At 48.3% G+C, this 11,378-nt stretch overlaps 1 protein-coding gene across 1 annotated transcript in view; it reads left to right on the forward strand.

Moving 5' to 3' along the window:
* Positions 1-8,306, forward strand: part of AEBP1 (AE binding protein 1) — a 99,100-nt gene extending 90,794 nt beyond the window's left edge. The window contains exons 20-21 of the mRNA XM_075346260.1: positions 5,489-5,588; positions 7,311-8,306. Of these exons, the coding sequence (XP_075202375.1) occupies positions 5,489-5,588; positions 7,311-7,855 (645 nt within the window). The 3' untranslated portion in view covers positions 7,856-8,306. The remainder of the gene's footprint in view (positions 1-5,488; positions 5,589-7,310) is intronic.
* Positions 8,307-11,378: the final 3,072 nt, after the last annotated feature.

Here is an 11,378-nt window from a genome sequence, read left to right on the forward strand (position 1 = left end):
CCACACATAAGGGGTGTTCCTCGGGATCGTGCTGTGGAAAAGTGGACAAACCCACCCTAGCAGAGGAGACTGGTAATGGCCGATGCTATTCTCCATAGGGGACGGAGAGGGGATCTTCCCAGGGACAGGACACGAAAGCTGGTCCACTAGTAAGGGAAAGGCGGATCCCCCGGGGCAGACGGAAGCTACTTATCTCCGTTCTTCAGTGGGGACCTCTGGAAGGGCAAGGATGAACACCGGTAAGTGTACCACCGCTATCACCTCCCCCCGCCGCTGCGGACTCACCTACCGAACCCGACATGGTGCGGGGAAGGAAAACTACTCCAGCGTGAAGAGTAACTTCCCTATGGCGGTCTCGAAAAACATGCCTAAGGGGATGATCTACCGGGCCGGGATCTGAAAGGACTCCAACCGGTGGAGCAGCTGCCCTAGTAGCGAGAAATGACGATGAGAGATAGAGGCGCCCTGACGGTTGCGGCTTGAACGGACAGGAGCCGAGCGGTGAAGGCGACGATCCTGAGCGTCTGGGCCGATGCTGGGAAGAGATGTGCTCTTCCCTCACGTAGCCTAGGGAGAGATGTACACTTCCCTCACATAGTCTAGGGGATCCACTGGACTAACCTATGTCCGAAGGGACGTTCACCTAAAGGTGGAAGGAAGGTCAGCGACTCTTTAGATGTCGCCTCCGCGATCCAGCTCCTGAGGCAGAGGCCTCGACGGGTGGTCATACTGCTGCTATAGGCTCAGGCCGTGAAGCTGGTAAAGTCCCCGGGCTATGATGAGAAGGTACTTACCGAAGATGTCAACCAGTTCTGATCGGCAGAGATGGAATGTAGTCCTCTGCGTAGGGAGTCCGCGGAGTCCCTGAGAGACGTCACCTTAGGGATGATAAGCCAAGAGGCAACCTGGCGGGGCGATCGCAGGGGGGCATGCCCCTTCTCTCCGGAGCCCCTTGGAGAATGAATAAAGAGAATAACAGACTTACCGCTGGTAACGTCCAGCCTGGCTGATGTCTGTGAAGGAGCAGTAGCTCTGCGAACTATTGGATGTCCACTGACAAACATCATGGGTCCTCTAGAAAAGTCTTAAAGGAGACCTGTGTGCTCAGAGAGGGTACGAGAACTATCCGTGGCCTTATGGTCTGACTCACCGTTACTTCCAGGCTAACCGTCATGCGCCGAACCTCGGCGCTTGCTCGGAATCCAGCAGAGGTGGTACGTCTGGGTCATTACCAGAGAGATCGGAAGGCTTCTGGACGAGCGGGAGCTTTGGACCTGGGAATGAAGGAAAAACCAGGGGGAGGCGCCGAAGGCGAGACTTGGCGGGTACGCTTCGAGCAGCGGGTGAGGTCCCTGGTACGGGACTCACCTCCCCCGGTGCGTGCACGTAGAGAAGGACTGTCCGTACCTTTAAGGCTTGACTCACCATCCTTACCCGGCTATTAGCCATGCGCCAACATCCCGGTACTCCTGCTCGAAGTCCAGCAGAGGTGGAAACGCCTGGGCCATCCCCGAGAGGTCGAAAGGCTACCAGAGGAGAGGCAGTCTGGACCTGGGGAGTAAGGTGAACCCTGGGGGCGCAGAAGACGAGACCTGACGGGTCCGCCTTGGGCAGAGGAAAGTTCCCTAGTACGGGACCCCACTCACCGGGGGGGAATGCGCCAGTCTTGCGGATGGTTACGGCAGAGCGACAGCCCGGGGACGCAGCGCCTGCGCACCCACCCGAGGGACGTCAGCACGGGGATGCGGGGTCTAAGAGAGAGCGCCAACCCGCCTGCCGGTGCGGGATACCGGTGCGTGCAGTGCCAGGGCCCGCGGAAGCTGGGAGCACTAATGTGACAACGTTCGGGGTAATTCACAACTGAGAGAACAGCCCTAAACCAACTGTACCTCTTATGCAAACCAAGAACCCGAATAAGAGCTCGTAAGAGTTAATATACATATATATATATATATGTACATAGAAAAACCACTACCGGATTTTCATTATTTAGAACTTATATTGCAGACTCAAACAATAACATTGAACACAAAGAAAAAAGGGGGGGCGTCTTGATTGCAACCATGTATTCTTTGCAAATATCAAAAAGTATGTTTTTACTAAGAATAAAAAGAGCAATTTAAAACCATCATAAAAAGGCACATGTAAGATCTCAAACAATGAGTCATGGTCCAAGAAAAGACAGGTTCACACATTATGCTGCAGAAAAAATTCCCATTGAATCAAACAAATCCCATAATTTTTAATTAAAGTCTCGACATGTATTGTGCTCGTAAGAGTTAATATACATATATATATAGATATGTCTACATTTACCTATTGAAATAAACTAAGCCCATGACAAAGGAAACAGAAACAACCACTACCGTTCAGAGAACGTGGCTATTGTTGGCTACTTTTCCCCTATATGAGGGTTGCTGTAGCCTCAGCAATCCGCAGACTAGGGGAACTGCTATAATCAGTCTCTTTTTTTTTTTTATTTTTTTTTAAATTGGATGCTGAGGAGGCTGGAGGTGGGGGCCGAGGAGAGCGGGAAAAAACCTCCACCGCCCCCCCCTGTGATGCCTGGGGCTGGGAGGAGGGTGGAGACCGAGCGGCCGGCGGCCAATCGCGTTGCGGCAGGAGGCGGGCCTAGGACGCCGGGGACAAGGCCGAAGCCGGGGCCTAAATTTTGAAGGCTGCCGGAGCATGGGAGGTACCGGCCGGCTGACCTGCCAGCGAACGGTGGCTGCGGCGCAGCTGCGAAGACCTAATGACGGCAGTGCGTGCGCTCTGTCGCCCGATGCGGCCCGGGGCGTCCGGTGACCAGGCCCAGGCCGGAGCGTAAATAGAAACCGCCAGCGCAGGGTAATGTAGAAACCGGCGGTTCTACCTGTGGGGGCGGCGGCGCGGCAGCGACGTCCGTGTACCGGCCGTCTGTGCGGATTCCAGCCCTGGGAGAGGACGTGGCCGGGGCGCCCGGTGAGTAGGCCCGGACTGGGGCCTATATTTTGTAACCGCCTGGGGGAAGGTAGGAGGGGGTGTCCTACCTGGTCGGCGGCGTGGCCTCTGCCAGTGTGCAGGGGAGCTCTGCACCTGTGTTCCTGTGCTCCGCACACCGGAGGACTGGCTGCGGACTGCAGAAGAATGAGGCAGGCAGGCAGGGAGGTGGACGCCGGTGGGGGCAGGGAGCCCCCTGTAGTGAAGCAGCGCTGCGGGCCCCATCATCATCCAGACGCGCTGCGAGGTCCAGTCCCTGCTGTATGCCCCTTGCACCCTTTGGGGTGATACCGCAGGGTGAATAGGAGGTGCCCAGGAAGGATTAGCCCTGCGTGCCAACCCGGGAGTGGTACCGTGGAATTGGACGGGGGAGAGGGCCCGACAACTCAAGCTTCTGCGACCCAGGGGAGTGGTACCCACACGGGCTGCGAGAGCTGAGGTAGAGAAACGATACCTGCAGAAAGAGAGAATTCCAACAGATGAGAGCGACGAGCGTCGCCGAGAGAAAAATGAAAAAATATACGCAAAAAATCAAGTGGCTGAAGAGGGCCCAGTCGGCCCACATCAGCCTCCTACGACACTAAGCAAAAAACTGATTGAGTCCGCCTCTGGCTCAGGGGTTATACTGCTGGGGAGGAGCTAACTTTTTCTGTTTACTTAGTGTCAGCCTCCTAGTGACAGCAGCATAACCCATGGTCCTGTGTCCCCCAATGAAACGATGGAGAAATAACGGGCACAATGGAACCGATCCTTCTAAATAGGAGACGTCATCACAATTGCAATTCACATAAGTATTAAAATATAGGAAGGAGACCAGTGTACCTGCTTGGCGGAACATACTGTGGCACAGTGGTGTAACTAGAGTGATGAGACACGGTGCATGGGCCTCCCCCCGCCTCGCATGTTGGTCAGATGTATGGGCCATTGCAGCATTCTAAATCCTATAAATACATATGTCCCCATCCTGGTATATATGTCCCCATCATGGTCCCAATCCTGGTGTATGACCTCCATTTCGGCTATATCTTGGTATCTATGGCCCCCATCCTGGTATATATGTCCCCATCATGGTCCCATACTTGTGTATGTCCTAGTATATGTCCCCATCATGGCTCCATCCTGGTGTATGAACCCTATCATGGCTATATCCTGGTATATACGCCCCCATCATGGTATACATGTCCACATCATGGCCTGATCCTGGTATATATCCCCATCATTGCACCATTCTGATATATATGTCTAATCTCTAGATCCTGGCTCCATCCTGGTATACTGTATGTTACCATCATGGTCCCATCCTGGTATACTGTATGTTACCATCATGGTCCCATCCTGGTATATGTCCGCATCATAGCCCCATTGTAGTGTATGACCCAAATCCTGGCCCCATCCTGGTATATATGTTCCCATAATAGCCCCATCTGGTATTTATGTCCCCACCATAGCCTCATCCTGTTCATCCTGTTATATTTCCCCATCATGGCCCTTTCTGGTATGTCACCATCCTGGTCCTATCCTGGTATACGTCCCCATCATTGCCCCATCCTTGTTTATGACCCACATCCTGGCATATATGTTCCCATAATAGCCCCATCTGGTATTTATGTCCCCACCATAGCCTCATCCTGTTATATTTCCCCATCTTGGTACATATCCTCTATCATGGCTATATCCTGGTATATATGTCCCCATCATGGCCCTTTTTGGTATGTCACCATCATGGTCCTATCCTGGTATACATCCCCATCATTGCCCCATCCTTGTTTATGACCCACATCCTGGCATATATGCCATAATAGCCCCATCCTGGTATTTATGTCCCCACAATAGCCTCATCCTGTTATATGTCCCTATCGTGGTACATATCCTCTATCATGCTCACACAGTAAAAAATGATTATACTCACCTTCCCTTCGCTCTCTCATGCCAGCACCTGATCTCACCGTGTAAGTGCATGATGTCACTGTCATACGCGCCCACTTACATTGCCGTCAGCTGCTGACATATTTGCTGTTCCACACGCCCTGGATTATGGGCGTGAGGAGCAGTGAATGTCCATATTCTTTAATAGTGGTACACATGACCACCCAGCTCGCTGACGGATTCCCAGTTAACTCAGTCTGCAGTCAGCAAAAAGCAGTGCAATCCAGAAACTACAGAAAGCAAAGAGTGGAAAATGTATAATAAAATCCAATTGGAAAACTGATTTTTAACCCAAAATACATGCAAATTCATAAAAAAAAAAAAATCCCCACAAGATGGATAACCCCCTATTAAGAGCAGTCCGTAGGCCGGTTATTGACTTTTTAAAAAGGACATTTAGGAGTCCAGTGGGTGGTCCTACTCAGTGACTGACAGATAATACTGCATGCACACTGATACAGGGGATTTTTACATTTCTATGTAATATGAAATAATTTCACCCTTTGCTGATCTATCAGTCACAAGTCACTTGGACACTCTGCCTCTGCCACTAACCGTGTGCCGACATAATTTATTCTGACAGGTTCATCGTGGGATTAAAGGGATTGTGACGGATCGGCACGGAGAACCGATAGCTAATGCAACTATATCTGTAGCTGAAATACAACACGATGTCAAAACAGGTAACATTTTCTAATATGACATTACACTCATAAAAAATATTCCCTCTCTCCAGCTCACATGCGGCAGGATTTCTTGTATAACCTTTTATGTGTCCTATGGTGTGAATGGGATGGACCTGACCATGCTTGTGTAAAGGAGCAGTATACTGTATAGCAGTCAAATCAAAGGGGTACTAATAAACTTACTGGGTTTTTTTTGCCACCTAATCAATCTGAGAGCAGATAATGTAGAGACAGAGACCCTGATTCCAGCAATGTGTCACTTACTGGGCTACTTTCTGTAGTTTTGATCAAATTACAGTTTTACCTGCAGATTATCACTAGAGGTCAAGTAAACTTGCTGCCATGTGGTCTTCCATATTCTTGAGCTCTGTATTACTCCGCCCCACCACTGATTGACAGCTTTCTGCCTATGCACAGTGTACACAGAAAGCTGTCAATCAGTGATGTGAAGGGGGGTTAATCATCCACGTGTCATGGAAAAAATGACAAGAAAGCAGATTCCTGGATTGTGTTAAGTTTCAGAGTACAGAATATTCCATCAGGACAAATCACAGTATACCACGTGGGGCTGCTGCAGCCATTACATGCTTTCCAGTGGTTGTGACTCTCACAACCACAAAAGGTAAGCGCTCTTACTACTTTTTATCCTTTCGTACTCAGATAAGACCCTAATGTGCTATTCTCTTTCCCGTAGTTACAGTTCAATTAGTGGTGTGTGTGATTATACAGAGCTCAGCATTCAGAGAAGCAGATAAAACAGTGATTTTTTTTCAAAACAACAGCAAGCAGCTCAGTAAGTGACATCTTTGGAATCAGGGTGTCACAATTATTATGGAAACAGCTGGGAACAGGGGCTCCTAGACTGGTCCTCTGGCTAAGGGGGTTCAAGCTATCCCTGATCTCAGAGTTACCTCTGAAGGTGAGGATATCAGAGCCGCCTTCCTATCCCTGCTCATGACTAGCCCTGATCTTATACCCCCTACCCCAGGGGAGGTCGGGACAGGAGTGTGATTAAACCAACAGAGAGAGAGTTTGGGTTCCCCTGTTTGTCTATCTCATAGCACACAGACACAGAGGTATAAGACAATTAGAGGTAAGAAGGAAAATAAGAGCAGGGAGGAACCAACAAGACGATGGGAGAATTACACAACTCCAAGCCATGCAATGTAATCACCAGCAGGGCAGGGACACAACAGCACACAGGCCAACACAACAATAAACTATAGTTGGTGAGGATAGACAGATTCTGCCATCTTAAAAAGGCAGGGAGCAAATGTGATAGGTTTCCAACAACATGTGATCCCAGAGGTAACCAGCAGGCTAGCAGAGATTATCTGTTGCTAGGCTGACCATGAATGAGCACACCGCTGGTCGACGCCTGAGCCTGCCTGTGTAACTCAGAAACAGCAGAGAAACGATAGGGTGAAGTGTCAGAATCTGTAGTGTGAACGTCGTCTGATGCCGCCATGACAGTCCACAAGTTTGGAACAAAACTCCGCGTGACACAGGATCTCTGTCTCTACATTTTGCTGCTCTCAGATTACACAGCAAAAACCTGGTGACAGATTCCCTTTAAAGCACCTTAAGTTGTAGAATATGTAAATTAAGGGATGTTAGTCTCCAAGACAATAGACACCATCAAGGTAAAATATCTAGTTACAACAGCCAATAGTAAATTTGCTCAGTATATATATAACCTCACCTCTTATTTTTTGATAGAAAGTGGCGGTGATTACTGGCGCATTCTCAACCCCGGGGAGTACCGCGTGACTGCACGGGCCGAAGGCTTTACACAGAGCACCAAGTCGTGTATTGTGGGCTATGAAATGGGTGCAACTCATTGCAACTTTGTCCTGGCACGATCCAACTGGCAAAGAATCAAGGAAATAATTGCCATGAAAGGGAAGGGACCTCTTCGCCTGGCTCCACCCGGTGGACGTCGAATTTCCCCAGCTGCAAGACAGCGCATGCAGAGACGACGGCAGTGGCTGAATCGCCAGCGCAACGCTACCACCGCTCTTCCACCCACAACTACTCCTTTTCTTCCATCCACCACCTCACCTCCCACAGAAACTCCCACCACCATGCATCCTCACAGGCTGGAGCCCCCTACTCCTTCTGAATCTCTGTGGGACACAGAGACTGAGACCTACACAGAAATAATCACAGAAGTGGAGACGGAGACCTGGGAAGAGGAGGGCACCACGCCTGTCGCCCCATTCACCACAGCAGAGACTTACACCGTAAACTTTGGGGACTTCTGAGAGGGCCACCTCAACGGAGAAGGGTTACAAATTGATGTTTGAGCGTCGTAAAGGGATAAAGTTTCTACCCCAGAGGGGTCAACTCTACATGTATATATAGCTTTACTCATCTGTAAACGGGGTCAGCGGTCAAGTAAGGTGGCCCAATTATTACATGTACACCTTTTAGATCTGGAATCTTGGTTTCATCAGGACATATAATAGATATGAGAGTTTTAAAGGGGTTGTCCAGAAGTAGACGATCAGAGGAGGTGCAATACCAGGGACAGCTAGCAAAAAAAAAAAAAGAGTGGCGATGTATCAGGGAACAAGAACAAGAAAGCATATCCTTTTTTTCTCTAATTCTGGACAACCTTTTTAAAAAATAAATAATAATAATTGCATCAGTGCCTTCAGGCCACTCTGAATAGTTGTACAATGTATGGTGTCATTGAATTACAATAAAGTTTCTACAAGTTTTCCTAACAGTTGTCAAATACTCATTATATGGCGACAGTCAGCCAGAGAGAAGCCAACCTATAGCCCGATTAAAGGGGTATAGTTAGTCATTAAATGTCACATGGATTCTACAGATCAAATGAAAAATTAACAATTTTTTCCATTTTTTTAGAAAACACAGAGGACCAAAATTAAAAACTTGGACAAAATTGCGGGCCTACCTTTATTAAATAAAGTCTACAATTGAGGACGTTTTTCCTCATCAAATAAAACATTCTTTTCTTCTAAATCAAACTTAAAGGAGTTGGCCCACGAACAAAGTACCGATATATTTTAAGGGGACCTATGAGGTCCAATATGCACCCAGGACCATGAGCAGTTCTGGGTGTATATTGCTAATTCCCGCCTAACCGTCCCTGTATACACTAGCATAGATAAAGAGATCTTAAGAAAAAGTATTTCTAAAGATCCCATATGATATGCTAATGAGGCCAGTGACTAGTTGCAAGGGTGTTACTTCTCTCGGCTAGTTGGCCCCCTTAAGCATGTTAGTACGTCCCTGTGGGTGTGCTAACATGCTAATGAATGGGCAGTGTCAAAGGATGGTCGCGCTCACCTCTGCATCCATTGCGTCCGATGCTGGACTTCGGCTCAATGCGCATGATCCTGGACATTCGGTCATGCGCACTACATGAGTTTGAAGCAAGGACGCGTACACCCGGCTTCATAGTGTGCATGAGCAAAAGTCCAGGATCATGCCCAATAAAACTGAAATCCAGGAATCAGACACGATGGCAGCAGAGAGGTAAGTGAGACCATCCTCTGACGCAGCGCATTCATTAGCATGTTAGTATGTAAGCATGCCCATGTGGCTTACTAAGTGGGCCGACTAGCCAAGGGAAGTAACGCCCTTGCGACTAGTCCTTGGCCACATTAGCATATCATATGGGATCTTTAGAAATACTTTTTTGTTGTGATGGTGTCCACAGAAGTCTACCATTTCCTGGGAAGGAAGCTGCACTATCAAGAGAAAATGGCTAACCATTGACTTGGAGGGTGTCCTTCACTAGCCAAATAAGGTCAAGCATGGCTGAGGCCAGTTTAAAAACAGCTAACCCAAAAAGGACATGCTGCTCAAACTCAGAGTCTGAGATTTTCCCAGGAATTCGGCAAGGAGAACAGCGATTATATCCACTGTGGATCTGTCTTGGGAGTGCTCCATGAAGGCCAAAGAGCGAAGATGAGGAGGTCCTATGTCTCTCATACTTCATCTGTGGTTATGGTGAGTAAGCGCTACACTAGAAGGAACAGATAAATCCGAAAAAGACTGGGGACAAGCAGAGGCGACTGTGAGGGGGACGAAGGGTAGGGGGGGAGGGAGTGAACCCCCCTTCTTCCGAAAATAGCGAAAAAGTGCATAAGGATGTAGTGGTTAAAAGGAAGTCCAGGCAGGCAGTAGAAGTGGTAGAATTGGGGGGGAAATACAGGGGAACCCCTTAGAGGAGAAGAAGGGACACACCTGGCATAGGGGGACGGGAATTAGGCCCAGTGCCCACGCTGTGTAGTTTTGACGCTTATTTTCAGAAATCTGCAGCAAAAATCTGCATGTCCATTGTGAAGCCAGCAAAGTCTGAGAATTCAGAAGTGCTGTGCCCACATTGCTTATTTTTCCCTTGCGTATTTGGTGCATAAAAAAATAAATCTGCACCAAATACGCAAGGGAAAAATAAGCAATGTGGGCACAGCACTTCTTAATTCTCATAGACTTTGCTGGATTCATAATGGACATGCAGATTTCTGCAAATCTGCGTCAAAATCCATGTCAAAATACGCAGCGTGGGCACTGGCCCTTATCCTGTCCCTTCTGAAGTCTTCACAAACCCATAGGCTATGTGCCCACAGGACTCTGTATCTGCGGATTTTTCTGCATCAAAATCCGCAGCTTTCCCCCGGAATCCGCACCTTCTCATAGGTGCGGATTTTGCGATTTTTTTTTTTTAATTCAATTGAATAGGCAAAATCCGCACGAAAATCCGCAACAATAATTGACATGCTGCAGATTTTTCCGCACGAAAATCCGCACGATTTCTGCTGCGGAAAAATCCGCAGCGTGGGCACAGCATTTCCCAAATGCCATAGAAATGGCTGGGGAGTAGCTGTGCTGCAGATTTCTGGAAAATCCGCGGCTTTTCCACGAGAAATCCGCGGCAAAATCCGCGCATTTTTCGCAGTGTGGGCACATAGCCATAGAGTCAACCCTTTAGTGACCTCTCACAATAGTGAAGTCACCAGCCCTCCCATGTGGCAGAAACCTCAGGGATAGGATACTAGCAGAGAGGTGGCAACTGCAGGGAGACACACTACTGTGGAGTGCATGGTGTTTCCACCTTGGGGTGAAGAGAAAGGTGCTGGCGGGTGGGGGTCTTTATTCTGCTTGTCAGAGAAAGAGCTAAGCATAGCTGAGAAGACTGTCTGTAGGGGATGTAAGAATGCCCCATATTGTCAGCTCCGAGAGGGAGGAGACCAATTCTGTCCAGAGCCTATCCCCAGCAGTACGGATGAGCAGCATCAAAAGAACACATAAGGCCCTGTGCGCACTAGAAAAAGGATTTTTCTCAAGAAATTTCTTGACAGTGAAAGATTAGCGCACCTGTGTTCAAACGACACACCAATAACGCATGCGTTTTTGATGCCTTTTTTGCCGCAGGTTGGTCCCTGCGTTTTTTTACCATTATTTATGGCAAAAAATGCAGGTACTTGCAGAAAAGAAGTGACATGCTCATTCTTTTTCTCAAGAAATTTTGCAGAAAGAATAATCTTGAGAAAAAAAACGCAATGTGCGCACAGCTATTTTTTTTCCATAGGTTTTGCTGGGGAATGTCTGCAGAAAGGTAACAACCATTTTCTCAAGAAATTTCTGCAGCAAAAACGCAGTGTGCGCGCAGGGCCTAAAAGCAAAAATGGATAAAAAAAAGGATTTTTCTATGCAAAACGCAATTTGTTTTCACGCTATTTACATCCTATCAGGACTTTTGCTGTGAAAATGATTACGGAGATAACCCCTTTAAGAGAGAAAGTTTTATTA

This window comes from Anomaloglossus baeobatrachus, chromosome 4, assembly GCF_048569485.1.
Source record: "Anomaloglossus baeobatrachus isolate aAnoBae1 chromosome 4, aAnoBae1.hap1, whole genome shotgun sequence".
NCBI classification, from domain to species: Eukaryota; Metazoa; Chordata; class Amphibia; order Anura; family Aromobatidae; genus Anomaloglossus; species Anomaloglossus baeobatrachus.